The sequence below is a fragment of the Aethalodelphis obliquidens genome, unplaced genomic scaffold (assembly GCF_003676395.1).
Source record: "Aethalodelphis obliquidens isolate GAN/ISIS:26980383/991018 unplaced genomic scaffold, ASM367639v1 scaffold20, whole genome shotgun sequence".
NCBI classification, from domain to species: domain Eukaryota; kingdom Metazoa; phylum Chordata; class Mammalia; order Artiodactyla; family Delphinidae; genus Aethalodelphis; species Aethalodelphis obliquidens.
The window spans coordinates 18,802,982-18,818,102 of record NW_020837964.1 but is presented as its reverse complement, the minus strand read 5'-3'; the positions used below and the strand labels follow the sequence as shown (position 1 = coordinate 18,818,102).

General features: G+C 42.5%; 1 protein-coding gene across 4 annotated transcripts in view; it reads left to right on the top strand.

The window, feature by feature from the left end:
- Positions 1-15,121, top strand: part of CTCF (CCCTC-binding factor) — a 49,167-nt gene that overhangs the window by 18,879 nt on the left and 15,167 nt on the right. For all 4 annotated transcript variants that reach the window (XM_027119580.1, XM_027119584.1, XM_027119582.1 and 1 more), the window contains 3 exons: positions 9,781-10,570; positions 10,906-11,076; positions 14,027-14,160. In XM_027119580.1, the coding sequence (XP_026975381.1) occupies positions 9,790-10,570; positions 10,906-11,076; positions 14,027-14,160 (1,086 nt within the window). In that variant the 5' untranslated portion in view covers positions 9,781-9,789. The remainder of the gene's footprint in view (positions 1-9,780; positions 10,571-10,905; positions 11,077-14,026; positions 14,161-15,121) is intronic.

Below are 15,121 nucleotides of genomic sequence, written 5' to 3'. Positions count from 1 at the left end.
CCTAGAGCCTGTGCTCCGCAGCAAGAGAAGCCACCGCAGTGAGAAGCCCACGCACCGCAACGAAGAGTAGTCCCCATTCGCCTCAACTAGAGGAAAAGCCTGTGTGCAGCAATGGAGAACCAGTGCAGCTGAAAAGAAAATAAAGAAAATTTAAAAAAAATTTACAATTACTTATATAATAAGGATATTAGTATTAATCCTTTGTCATAAAATGCTGCAAATATATTTTCTTGTTGGCCATTTTATTCAACATGTTTTTGTTTTTACAAAAAAATTTATTTATTTTTACGTTAAGGTGGTCAAAATTTCAACAGTTTCCTCTAGGCTCTTCTATTATTTAGGAATCTAAACACAAAGCCTTCCTTATTCTGAGATCAGAAGGCCACTCACCTATATCTTATTTCAAGTTTGGTGTTTGGATTTGTCTTTTTTTGTGTGTGTGTGGCCCTGTGGCTTGTGGGATCCCAGTTCCCTGACCAGAGATTGAACCTGGGCCCTTGGCAGTGACAGCGTGGAGTCCTAACCACTGGACCGCCTGGGAACTCCAATGTCTTTTTTGTGTTTTTGTTAACGTCTCTCCTTATCTCTGACAACAGAATATATTCCAGGTGGATTAAAGCTATAACTCATTGTTTTCCAAGTATTTATAGTTTTTCTGGTGCCTTTTATCAAATAATTCTCTTTCCCCTACTAATTTTATTTTTGTTATTGTTTTTTAAAAATTTATTTGTTTTTTTTTGATTTTGGCTGTGTTGGGTCGTCGTTGCTGTGCATGGGCTTTCTCTATTTGCGGTGAGTGGGGCTACTCTCCTCGTTACAGTGTGCGGGCTTCTCATTGTCATGGCTTTTCTTGTGGAGTACGGGCTCTAGGCACGCGGGCTTCAGTAATTGTGGCATACGGGCTCAGTAGTTGTGGCTTGTGGGCTCTTGAGCACAGGCTCAGTAGTTGTGGCGCACGGGCTTAGTTGCTTCGTGGCATGTGGTATCTTCCCGGACCAGGGCTCAAACCCGTATCCCCTGCATTGGCAGGTGGATTCTTAACCACTGCACCACCAGGGAAGACCTCCCCCACTAATTTTAAACTGATTTTAAAAAGTTGTAGACAACTTTTTATATGCTAGGAGTTTTTTTCTGGATTCTCTGTTTACATTGGCTGGCTGTGATAGTGACAGTACTGTATTACTTATTGTGGCTTTATACTATGTTAATATTTGGAAATAAAAAATGGCCTTCTGGGGACTTCCTTGGTGGCGCAGTGGTTAAAGAATCCGCCTGCCAATGCAGGCAACGCTGGTTTGAGCCCTGGTCCGGGAAGATCCCACATCCCGTGGAGCAACTAAGCCCGTGCGCCACAACTACCGAAGCCTGAGCGCCTAGAGCCCGTGCTCCACAACAAAAGCAGCCACCACAATGAGAAGCCCATGCATTGCAATGAAGAGTAGCCCCAGCTCGTTGAAACTAGGGAAAGCTGGCATACAGCAACGAAGACCCAATGCGGCCAAAAAAAAAAAAGTGGGCTTCATTTTTCAGAAATTTTATTGCTATCCTCAATATCTTGTTTATTTTTCAGAGATTTTTGAAGATTAAATGAACTAGAAATAATTAACATCTTTACAATGTTTGGCCTTTCTGATCATGGATATAGATAGTAGTGTCCCCTATTTAATGAGGTCTTTTATGCCTCCTGGAAGAGTTTTGTGATCTTCAAATAGGTCTGCAAATTTTGAATTGAGGTTATGTTAAGATTGTTACAACTTTGTATTTCTGTGTTTTTCTGTATTTTCTATTAAATATATATGTGTATACAATTTCAGGTTTATAGCTCATCTTGTTCCACAAAGAATTTGAAGAAATGTATAGAAAATACAAATGGTAAATGATATAAAGTCAAAACCCCAGAAAATACAAATTAGAATAAATTAGAATAAAAGGTTACTACATAGTTTGAGAGGAAAAAGATTTATTAGGGTGTGGCCAGCTAAAGTAATGGTAACATGATCCTGTTACATAGGTCTCACAGTGAAAGAAAAAAATTGCTTAGTTGAAGCAAAGCTTTTCTAAGCATGTAACTCCAAATGAAATTTCTCCCATGTATACTTTAGTGTAAGCCAAGGGCATAATGCCAAAACAAAACTTGGTGAAAGCAAGTTCTGTAGGGGATAAGACCATGTGCCCCAAGTATACCCAGCTTTCTGATGGTTTGGCATAATTCTGGGATAAAGCCTAGAATAGGATGCTGAATTCCACAGAGAGGTCAAGTCAGATAAGGACAGAAAAGTCTCCTTTGGATTTACCAATTAAGGGCCATCGCTGGCTTCAGAGCAGTTCAGTAGAGTATTGGGGAACAGAAACCAGACTGGTGAAATGAGGCATGGAAGAGAAGTAAAGGTATAGAGACAGCTAGTGTGGGGTTGAGTGTGGGGGAATACGGAGATGGCAGATGCTAAATTGTCAAGAGGCGTTAAGAGGAGTTTTAAGATTAAAAGATTTGAGCAATATAAAGCTGACAGGCAAGAGGGGGAGGGCTGATCCAGCAGGTTCCCCTAGGATTCAGGCCAGGCTGGTGGTGTAGGAGCATAGGCAGACCTCAGGGGCCTTGACCTCGGGGGGCCTTTGCGTTAGAGTCTGGGCCTGTATATCCTCCCACTCAACCAGTCAGCATGTGTTTTTTTCACAGTGAGAACAGCAGTGAGCAAGGGCAGGGTGGTGCTCAAATACCAGTTTCCTCTCTTCCAGCTCCCTCACCCCCATGTGCCAGTTTCACTCTGCCTCAGTCTGAGGGAACCTCCTCCTGCCCCATCTTCTACCCATAAGTTGATAGAATGATTTTTTAAAAAGTGTTCCTAAGCTTCAGTTTTTCACCAAGATGGTAGAGAATACAGGAAGGATCTGGTCTTCAGAGTTCCATTTTTTGTGTGCTACTGCAGCCCAGAAGACTAACCCATTTGCCAAGCTCATTTGGTTGGATTAGGGATTAGAATCTAGGTTTCTTTCTTTTCTTTTTTTTCAAGCCGCACCTTGCAGCTTGCGGGATTTTAGTTGCCCCACCAGGGATCGAATCCAGGCCACAGCAGTGAAAGCGCTGAGTCCTAACCACTGGACTGCGAGGAAATTCCCCAGGTTTCTTTATTCCTTATCCAATGCCATTGAGTTGAAGGTGATAGCCAAACACATGAGAGAGATCCTTTAGGCAGTGAAACTGTGGGTTTGCGCATGTGGATTTGGGTGGAGACAGCTGAAGTAAAACGGCTAGTGAACCGAATGGCTACGGAGAAGGGAACAGAGCCAGAGCCTTGATGTGCTCAGAGCGGCTGGTGGAGGAGCTCTCAGAGACGAGGGAAGCCAAGGGAGAATTCTGAAAGGCTGATGAAGGAAGAATATGAGTTTCATACTGTTATATGCCAAAGAAACTGAGTTTGAGGATGAGGGGGAAGCCTTTGGGTTGGCTGGTGTGGTTCCTGGTGAATGGTGCTTGTAGACCAAGCACAGGGACCACAGAGGGCTAGACAGGGCAAGGACAGGTTCTTAAGATAAGAGCAAAGCCATATATACGATCTCATCTATATTTAAAAATACATATCCATAAGAGGAAAAAAACTCAGAAAACAGCACCAAAGTATACTAGGTGATTATCTCTAGGTATAGGAATTGCGAACAACTTTTTAAAAAAATTTTATATGTGCTTCATTTTTCAGACTTCTATAAATAGACTAATATGCTTTAATAATCTGAAAAAGTTGTGTCCAGAAGTTAATGTAAACCCGTTTTTAATGGCGTTGGTCCACAAAAAGATTTGACAAAACCTAGAAAGCATGCCTAACTCAAGCAAGGAGAGAGGCAGAGAACATGAGAGACTCCAGAGGAACTGAATGGAAAGCAGGAGGCACAGCTGAGTCCATAGAGGGAGGAAAGGGATGGATCAGAACCGCTAATGGGGTGACACAGCTAGGAGAGTACCGTCCCCAGGGAGTGAGGAGAGCGACCTGGTCCAGGCTATTAAGTTTGTTACTGATTCATAGACTCCTTTTCCTTGGTGGAAGTTAAGTAGAAGGATCCACTGCTGGAAGGGATGCACTGCTGGCAGGGATTTCCAAGCAGTGTATGGGCGAGGCTGGTGGCTTGTTACTTTGTGTCTGATTTTTCTTTGTGAAAATAGAACCTACTGCTTTAAGACCCTGAATAGATGCTGATGTTCATGGACCTTGTGCCATGTGTTTTTTCACAGTGAGAGAACACTCTTGTCAGCTCAACCCCCTGGCAGCACAGTTGGTTTCAATTTGTACTCCTTTGTACCAATTCTTTTTCACCTGGTTTATAATTCCGTAACCTCTTTTAGGTTGTACTTGGTTATTAAAAGCAATTTCTAATATTTTAAGTTCTCAAATTCATGGCAGAGACAACATGGATTTTTCTGTGTTCTTCAAATTGTTGTGTGCTACAAAATGTCACAGAGCTCAGAGATTAAATGTTTTTCCTCCACTTTTTTTTTTTAATTTATTTTGGTTGCGCCAGGTCTTAGTTTTGGCAGGCAGCCTACTTAGTTGAGGCTCTCAGACTCCTTAGTTGTGGCTCACGGGCTCCTGAGTTGTGGCGTGCAAACTCTTAGTTGCAGCATGCATGTGGGATCTAGTTCCCTGACCAGGGATCGAACCCACATCCCCTGCATTGGAAGGCGGATTCTTAACTACTGCGCCACCAGGGAAGTCCCTCTACCGGTTTTATTATTGAGGATATCTAAATAGCCTGGGATTATGTAGTGATTCTGTGGCAGGGCTAGCAGTAGCATTTACAGCTTGTGAATTTTTTTGTCCTTTGATACTTTTCCAAGACTGTTTCCAAGGTGGATGGGGCTTTTTCTCTGTTCCTAACTCCAACATTGAAGTTACTATCTTTGCTGGGGTACTAATTTCAGACCTTCATGGCCTGGAAAATGCTTTTTTAAAAGATGTGAGGGGACTTCCCTGGTGGCGCAGTGGTTGAGAGTCAGCCTGCCGATGCAGGGGATACGGGTTCGTGCCCGGTCCGGGAAGATCCCACATGCCGCGGAGCAGCTGGGCCCGGGAGCCATGGCCGCTGAGCCCGGGAGTCCAGAGCCTGTGCTCCGCAACGGGAGAGGCCACAAAAGTGAGGGGCCCGCATAGCGCAAAAAAAAAAAAATGTGAGATGAGTATATAGTAGTACATCTCAAACTTTAATATATGACACCACTTAGGGATCTATTAAGTTGCAAATTCTGATTCTGTGGGTCAAGAGTGGAGCCTGAAGTTCTGTGTTTCTAACAAGTTCCAAGGTTAAGCCAACGCTGCTGGTCCTCAGATCATACTTTGAATAACAGAGGTATAAACTGTGCTGTCCAGTACAGTAGCCCTTAACCACATGTGGCTGTTGAGAACTTACAGTGTGACTAGTTCAGATTGAGGTGTACTATAAAATATATACCAGATTTCAGAGGCTTATGAAGAAAGAATATATAATATCTCAATTTTTTATATTGATTTCATCTTGAAATGATAATATTTTGGACATACTGGGTTAAATAAAATAGATTACTAAAATTAATTTTACCTGTTTCTTGTTAAATATGGCTACTAGAAAATTTTTTTTTTTTTTTTAATTTGTTTTTATTTTTGGTGGTGTTGGGTCTTTGTTGCTGCTTACAGGCTTTCTCTAGTTGTGTCAAGCGGGGGCTACTCTCCATTGTGGTGCGTGGGCTTCTCATTGCAGTGGTTTCTCTTGTTGCGGAGCGCGGGCTGCAGGCGCGCAGGCTTCAGTAGTTGTGGCACGCGGGCTCAGTGGTTGTGGCTCACAGGTTCTAGAGTGCAGGCTCAGTAGTTGTGGTGCACGGGCTTAGTTGCTCCACAGCATGTGGGATCTTCCCGGACCAGGGATCAAACGCGTGTCCCCTGCATTGGCAGGCGGATTCTCAACCACTGTGCTACCAGGGAAGTCCCTGGAAATTTTTTAATGGTACATATGTGGCTCACTTTTGTGGCTTCCATTATATTTCTATTGGATAGTGCCAGTATAGAACATTCCTGTCCCGAGACAAATCCATCTGAACAGTATTGGTTATATAAAAGTAATTATAGTTAGGATCTTGGCTCAAGTAGTCTTTAGTGATCAGAAATATAAATAAGATCTTATAAAAATGCTAGCACATTGATGCTCAGACATTTTTTATTTACAGGCAAATTATAAAGCACTTCACAAATGTCCCTTGACCCTCATGTTCTGCGGTAACATTTTGTTATATTTGTCCTTGCTGTTAATGGAACAGATTGTAAGAGATCTTTGCACTGAGCATTGTATCAATAGTATATATACTCTTGGTTGTTGAGAATAAGGGACTAATGAAAGCAGGTAATGGCAGAACAAATCAGGACAACCCAACAACCCACAAGGTTTTCCATTAGCCTTGGTTTTCGTTCCATGCAGATGGTGAGGTTTGCTGAGTCTGTCCAAATATGTAGGTTGCTTCAAGCCTGGCTTTTGCCCTCAAAGAGCTTTAACAAGCCAACTGGGGAAATGGATCATTTTGAGAAATGCATAATAGTGTGGTTGTTTTATCAGCAGACACATACAAGGAAAAGTAATGGCTAAAGACCAACAAGTCATGAATCTGAATAGGTTATCTGGGGTCAGATACTGAAGGGCCTTGAAAGCCAGAGGGCATTATATGTATCATGCATCTTTCCCTTTTGCAAAAATACGGATACACTTTGTTGAAGAAATCAAGCACTATTCTTTATGAACCAAGTAAATCTTAATTTCCCCTGCTCAGAAAGCGTATGTGGGACTTCCCTGGTGGCACAGTGGTTAAGAATCCCCCTGCCAGTGCAGGCGACGTGGGTTCGAGCCCTGGTCCGGGAAGATCCCACATGCCGCAGAGCAACTAAGCCCATGTGCCACAACTACTGAAGCCCACGTGCCTAGAGCCTGTGCTCTGCGACAAGAGAAGCCACCGCAATGAGAAGCCCGTGCACCACAATGAAGAGTAGCCTCCACTCGCTGCAACTAGAGGAAGCCCATACGCAGCAACAAAGACCCAATGCGGCCAAAAATAAAATAAATAAAATTTTAAAAAGGAAAGAAAGCATATGTGATTTCCCATTGACAGCCAAATGAGTATGGTCTTAATATTTTGTCATTCAAGACCGTCCAATCTATGGCCACAACCAGTACATCTTTCTTCTATCTCTTTCTACCCTTTCCTCTGTCCTGTACCTTTTTTTTTTTTTTTTTTTTTTGAGGTACGCGGGCCTCTCACTGTTGTGGCCTCTCCGGTTGCGGAGCACAGGCTCCGGATGTGCAGGCTTAGCGGCCATGGCTCATGGGCCCAGCCGCTCCGCGGCATGTGGGATCTTCCCGGACCAGGCCACGAACCCGTGTCCCCTGCATCGGCAGGCGGACTCTCAACCACTGCACCACCCGGGAAGCCTTATCCTGTGCTTTTTAAGTCTTTTTTTCTTTAACTGTTTTATTCTTTCTCATAACCAATTTTTTCTACGTAGGGACCCCCTCCCTTGCAAAATTTGTGTGTGTGCACACACACCATGCTGTCTTTAAATATCCTGCCCATCTTGATCTCACACCTGGTTATGTAGGGTTGATCAAGATCCTGCCCATCTTGATCTCACACCTGGTTATGTAGGGTTCTCCAAACCTACCACTTTTACCTTGAGCCATTGTACCTATTCTGTCTTTTTTGTTAGACAATACTCCTAGAATGCAGGACCAGGCCTGCATAGTCTTAGTCTTTGTACTGCTTTACAGGTGGTCCTGACTTAGAGAGCCTTCTCTGACTGCTAGTATGGATAGTGTTAAGGTACCTGAATTGAAGAAACGTGTGTCTAATAGAAGTAGCAAAAGCTTTGTTTGAGACGAGGGCAAGAATACAAAACACTTTAAATTTTAATTTTGAATTAACCTTTTATGTATTTGTCAGTTTTGTTAAGTCAGATTATTGATATGAATTACATAATTGATCAAACTCATTTTATTCTTAGGTATCTGGGTACTCTCAGCACTCACAAGACATAAGAGCCAGAAACTGTGAATCAGAAAAAAACTGATTTTTTTTTTCTGTTTTCTTTTATATATTCAGTTAGCATTTACTGTGTTCTTACCAACCTGGGCGTAGTGCTCAAGAGTTAAAAACTACTTGTTTTCATGGTCTCTGTCCTCAAGGAACTCATGGTCTTACAGACAAGAGAGATACATGAATGTCAAGTTGATGGTATGAGACAGGAGGTAGCGGTGTGTGTAGCTACAAGCAGGACTATTGGAGTCTGGATCCAAGTTCTGATTTTGGCTCCAAAAAAAACTCTGGTGGCTTGTTTTCTAAGGGAGACTTTAGCTAAAAACAGTGAGGTCCTCTGCCAGATATAAGAAATGTGTAAGATTTAAACCAGTTTTGTGAATAACTCTTTAATAACAAATATCCAGTCAGAGTTGAATCTCATTGTCTTGTGGCTTTTTTCTTTTTTAATAAATTTATTTCTTTATTTTTGGCTGCATTGGGTCTTCGTTGCTACGAGCGGGGGCTGCTCTTTGTTGCGGTGTGTGTGCTTCTTGTTGCGGAGCACAGGCTCTAGAGCGTAGGCTCAGTAGTTGCGGCGCACAGGCTTAGTTGCTCCGTGGCATGTGGGGTCTTCCCGGATCAGGGCTCGAACCCATGTCCCCTGCATTGGCAGGTGGACTCTTAACCACTGTGCCACCAGGGAAGTCCCTTTAAAAAAAAAAAACAAAAAGATTTCATTTTATTTATTTTGGGCTGTGTTGGGTCTTAGTTGCTGCGTGCGAGCTTTCTCTAGTTGTGGCGAGCGGGGGCTACTCTTCGTTGTGGTGCGGAGGCTTCTCCTTGCGGTGGCTACTCTTGTGGCTCTAGGTGCATGGGCTTCAGTAGCTGTGGCACGTGGGCTCTAGAGCACAGGCTCAGTAGTTGTGGTGCACGGGCTTAGTTGCTCTGCGGCATGTGGGATCTTCCCAGACCAGGGATCAAACCTGTGTCCCCTGCACTGGCAGGTGGATTCTTATCCACTGTGCCACCAGGGAAGTCCTCGTGGCAATTTTTTAAACCATTTGTTGGTTTGAATCAGAATCCAAACAGGATCCATACACTGTGATTGCTGTATCTCTTAGGCCTCTTTTGTCTATATCAGAGTTTCTCAACCTCTACACTATTGATTTTTGGGGACCATTAATTCTTTGCTGTGGAGGACTGACCTGTGCATAGCAGGATGTTTAGTAACATCTCTGGCCTCTGCCAGAGCATCTACTAGATACTGGTAGCACACCTGCCGCAGTAGTGACAACCAGAAATGTGTCCAGGCCTTGCCAGATGTCTCTTGGAGGCATAGTTACCCCAGGTTGAGAACCACTGATCTGTAGGTTCTCCCTCTACCCTTCCCATTTTTTTTTTTCTCCTGGTGATTTATTTGCAGAAGAAACTGGGTAGTTATTCCTGCAGTTTCCTTCAGTCTGAATTTCATCCCTGTAGTATAATTTAATATCATCTGTCACCAGTTTCCTGTTAATTGGTAGTTGGATCTAGAGGCTTGATTCGTTTCAGATTTTTTTGTTTTGTTTGACAAGACTGCTTCATAGGTGGTATTCCATTCTTCCATCAGGAGGTAAATAATATCTGTTGTGTCTTTTTGTAATATTAACAACCACTGGTGCCTAATTCATTCATCAGGGGTCTTTTTTGTTTAAAATGTATATGTTTTCAATTAGGCAAATTTTATTTTATATAATAATCTGTGTTCTCCCTTAATAAAGGAAGGGGAAATGGAAGGTGAGGCGGTTGAAGCCATTGTGGAAGAGTCTGAAACTTTCATTAAAGGAAAGGAGAGAAAGACTTACCAGAGACGCCGGGAAGGGGGCCAAGAAGAGGACGCTTGCCACCTACCCCAGAACCAGACTGATGGGGGTGAGGTGGTCCAGGATGTCAATAGCAGTGTACAGATGGTAATGATGGAACAGCTGGATCCTACCCTTCTTCAGATGAAGACTGAAGTAATGGAGGGTACAGTTGCTCCAGAAGCAGAGGCTGCTGTAGACGATACCCAGATTATAACCTTGCAGGTTGTAAATATGGAGGAACAGCCTATAAACATAGGAGAACTTCAGCTTGTGCAAGTACCCGTTCCCGTGACTGTTCCTGTTGCTACCACTTCAGTAGAAGAACTTCAGGGGGCTTATGAGAATGAAGTGTCTAAAGAGGGCCTTGCAGAAAGTGAACCCATGATATGTCACACCTTACCTTTGCCTGAAGGGTTTCAAGTGGTAAAAGTGGGGGCCAATGGAGAGGTGGAGACGCTAGAGCAAGGGGAACTTCCGCCTCAGGAAGATCCTAGTTGGCAAAAAGACCCAGACTATCAACCACCAGCCAAAAAAACAAAGAAAACCAAAAAGAGCAAACTGCGTTACACGGAGGAGGGCAAAGATGTGGATGTGTCTGTGTACGATTTTGAGGAAGAGCAGCAGGAGGGTCTGCTGTCAGAGGTTAACGCAGAGAAAGTGGTTGGTAACATGAAGCCTCCAAAACCAACAAAAATTAAAAAGAAAGGTAAAATGAGTTTATCCATTATACTCTCATAAAACCTTTTCGGGATAAAGCACATAACACAGTGCCTGTGCAGGTTATTTTACATTAAATGCATTTATTTTAAAGATTGTGATGTGGGCGCCAGTCTAAAAGAAGTTTTTCCAGATTGAGTACTTCTTAAGTCCTGAAGAGAAAGAAGTAAATCTATTAGTGGCATGAGATAATTATAACTCAATGTGACTTAGTTGGCTTTAGTTATAAAAGGCTAATGAAATATATTTGTGGAAGTTTAAGATTAGGATTAATCTTAACACTTTGAAACCCTGCAACAAGTAAGTGTTTTATTTTGCACATAGGTGTAAAGAAGACATTCCAGTGTGAGCTTTGCAGTTACACATGTCCACGGCGTTCAAATTTGGATCGGCACATGAAAAGTCACACTGATGAGAGACCACACAAGTGCCATCTCTGTGGCAGGGCATTCAGGACAGTCACCCTTCTGAGGAATCACCTTAACACACACACAGGTGGGTGCTGGTTAAGAATGTTGGGGATGGGGCTTCCCTGGTGGCACAGTGGTTGAGAGTCCGCCTGCCGATGCGGGGGACATGGGTTCGCACCCCGGTCCAGGAAGATCCCACATGCCGCGGAGCGGCTGGGCCCATGAGCCATGGCCGCTGAGCCTGCGCGTCCGGAGCCTGTGCTCCGCAGCGGGAGAGGCCACAACAGTGAGAGGCCTGCGTACCGCAAAAAAAAAAAAAAAAAAGAATGTTGGGGGCTACAGCATAGCAAAGGTTTAAACTTGGGTTTTAAATATCATCTAAGCTGATTCCAGTGGGAATAAGAGTGGGAAGAATTTTTGTTCTTTCTTGTGGTACCCTCTTTGTGATCTTGATTTATTGTAAGCAGATGGACTTAGTTATAGGCAAATGTAAAGAAAGTTTAGTGGAAAATAATCTAAATTTTATAAGGATGGTGATTCAGAAAAAGATTTTCTGTGGTAGTTAACCTATAATATTTCCCAAAGGTATCACCACTGTGTTGCTAAGGTTTTAACAGCAATGACAAAAACTAACCCCCCCTAAATTCCCAGGCAGTAATTGCCAGGCATTATGAGGAAGAACATTAGAAACAGAAATGAAATCCTACCTTTGTAAAAACTATGGTTTCTGGTTGTTTTACCTCAAAGAAGATAATTCATAATCCCAGAATGGAAAATTTAAGGCACCATTCCAGCAATTCAAACATTTATTTATTCATGGTCCACACATACTTAATACTCTAATATTAGCTTCATGTTGGCTGCAGTCATGTTCTGGGGTCACTAAAGAGGAGAGACTATGAGCTAAAGCTCTCTTTAGACTCTCTTCTGGGCTCTTTATACTTTTGGCGTTGGCATTTGGCTGCAAGTGCTAATAGAAACTTCTTTCACCTAGTTCTTCATGCAGAATAGCTTTCCTCTATCCAGATTCTCCACCTCGTTTTATATGATGATTCTTATTTTTTATTTGATGTGCTGTTTGTCTGATGAATGTGATCAAGTAGGGATTGGCCAATGAGCAGTATACTGTGCATTAGTATATTTGCTAATGTGACTTGGTCACTTTTCACCAACTACCTAGTTTCTACCCAGACACTTGATAATAATATTTTTTATTTGGTAGTTTGAAACCCTAGGGAAAGGGCATATGACTACATGAAAGCAGCTGGCCGCATTATAGGACTTGCCAGAACGGGAGTGCCTTGATGTGGGCGCTGCATGTCATGGTCTAGTCCTCAGCTTTGAAAATAAGAAAATCAGTCTGTCTGGTTATTCAGGAATGATTTGGCAGGACTAATTCATACTAACCAAATCCTCAAGAGTCAGATTCATATCAGAAAATCAGTTTATGTGGAGGAATATACCTTTTTATTTTCTAGATGCAGTCGTATTGCATTCTAGGGGGCGCCTTTGCCTATGTCAGGATGCTGTAGCAATTGAAGGGTGACTTGGTGAGCCATGGACCTTGAGCAGAGGGACGTAGGCAGTCATGTGGGTCAACCCGATGAAAACTCCTGTCCCACAGCAGTGTCCACTTCTTTCCTAATTGCCATGCTTATGTCTACCAGAGGCAGGCCTCTTTCTCTCTCCTAGATAATACTAGGTAAACATTGGAAATTCTTTGTTTTCAACTTACCTCGTCCTAATAGAAATGGATGTTGCTTTCCTTCTCTTGTTAGTCGTCGTTTTACTTACCTGTTTGTACCACCAGACTATACATTTTTCATAGATAAGAACTCTATCCTTCACTCTTAATCCTCAGTGGTAGTAAAGAAGCAAATTGAGCAAATGAACATTCTTTGGAACTTTCTAGTTACTATCATATCCAATCACATTTCCCTCTCCAGTGTTTTCTCAATCTCTGGGAGAATCATTTCTGCAGATGGCTGGACCCATTCATTACATTGTGACTCTTCTTAATTCCACTCTCAAAAGTAGCCTTTGATTTTGGTGTTTGAGATTACCTTGCTGTTCACCCCTTACCCACAGCCCACAATTACAGATACTCCCTAGTTTCTAAATAATAACCTATGAAGGTAGCACTGTGTTCTACTGTCAGCTTTATCTCTTTATTATCATTATTACCTGGGCAGGATATTTTCAGTGCAGTGTTCAGAATATAAAGTGGCTAGAGAAGATCTACTAAAGTATTGTTATGTTATGGGGCTACTATGGGAAGAAATATTAAAAACAGTAAGATTATCTCAGTGAAAGAAAAAACAAAACAAATATAGAGGGTATATTATTAGTTCATAAAAATATTTAAATATTCCATGATTTGACTTTCAGATGACAGAATATTAGATATTGATGTTTGAAAATGATCTGTTTAAATCACATAACATAAAAGGCAATACTACTTTATAAAGCCTTTGATAAATCTCTAGAATACCTTATCAAAACCAAATTTATACAGAAAACATGTTATTATATTTGTATTTTTTTTAAAGAAAAAGTTGGTCAATATGGACAGCCCAGTGGCCCTATATGTATAATCATAATAACAGTAAGATTTGATGTGCAAAAGGATCTTGAATCAAATAACTATTAATTCTGTGGCCTGTACTTGATAAAAATTGAGGTTTAAAGATGTTGTATATTTTTTAGAAGGGTTGAAACAGAATGGTGTTTCTGTTAACCTTTAATCCATAGTGACCAGAATATTCACAAAATAGGGGTAAAAAATATTTTGTATTCAAAGGCAGCATACTCAAATGGATAATTAAGAGAAACTAAATGTTTGGCATGTGTTTCTAATATTTTGGGGTTAATGTTGTAAAGTCAGCTGGGCTCACCCATAGTTTTTGGAGCTACTCTCAGGGAGGGTTGATGAGATGACCAGGATCCAACCTCATGTAGCAGTTGTGTCACACATTGAACTCTGTAATTAACTGTGCCCTTAATCTTGTCTTTCTTTTATACCCTCTTTTCTCTAGGTACTCGTCCTCACAAGTGCCCAGACTGCGACATGGCCTTTGTGACTAGTGGAGAATTGGTGCGGCATCGTCGTTACAAACACACCCATGAGAAGCCATTTAAGTGTTCCATGTGCGATTACGCCAGTGTAGAAGTGAGTATTCAGCTCCTTGTTGGTTCCTCTCTGAAGATCATCATGATTCCAGTATGAACTGTCCTCATACTGACTTAATACAAGATAGAAAATCTTGCTAGATTACTACACTCGCACTCCCCCTCCCTACCACCAAAAAAAAAAAAAACCTGTAATGAGTGTGAAAGGTTTTCCCATTAAAAAAAGAGCAGTAACGGGACTTCCCTGGTGGCGCAGTGGATAAGGCCCAGGTTCGATCTCTGGTCAGGGAACTAGATCCCACATGCATGCCGCAACTAAGACCCGCAACCAAAAAAAAACAAAAACAAAAAGGAGCAATAGGAACTTCCCTGGTGGCACAGTGGTTAAGAACCTGCCTGCCAATGCAGGGGACACAGGTTCGAGCCCTGGTTCAGGAAGACCCACCACAACCCCACATGCCTTGGAGCAACTGCGCCCATGTGCCACAACTACTGAGCCTGCGCTCTAGAGCCCACACGCCACAACTGTTGAAGCCTGCGCACTCTAGGGCCCACGTGCTGCAGCTACTGAGTCCGTGTGCTGCAACTACTGAAGCCCGCGCATGTAAAGCCCGTGCTCCGCAATGAGAAGCCACTGCAATGAGAAGCCCACGCACTACAACGAAGAGGAGCCCTCGCTCGCCACAATTAGAGAAAGCCCACACGCAGCAACAAAGATCCAACGCAGCCAAAATATAATTAATTAATTAATTTTTTAAAAATCATCTAATAAAACAGAGCACTGATCCACATATTATTACAGGCAAGTTCTACCAAACTTCAAAGAAGTGAGTAACTATACCAAGAGCACTTTAAAATGGAAGATTTTAGGGACTTCCCTAGTGCTCCAGTGGCTAAGATTCTGCGCTCCCAATGCAGGGGGCCTGGGCTCCATCCCTGGTGAGGGAACTAGATCCCACATGCTTCAACTAAAAGATCCCACATGCTGCAACTAAAAGATC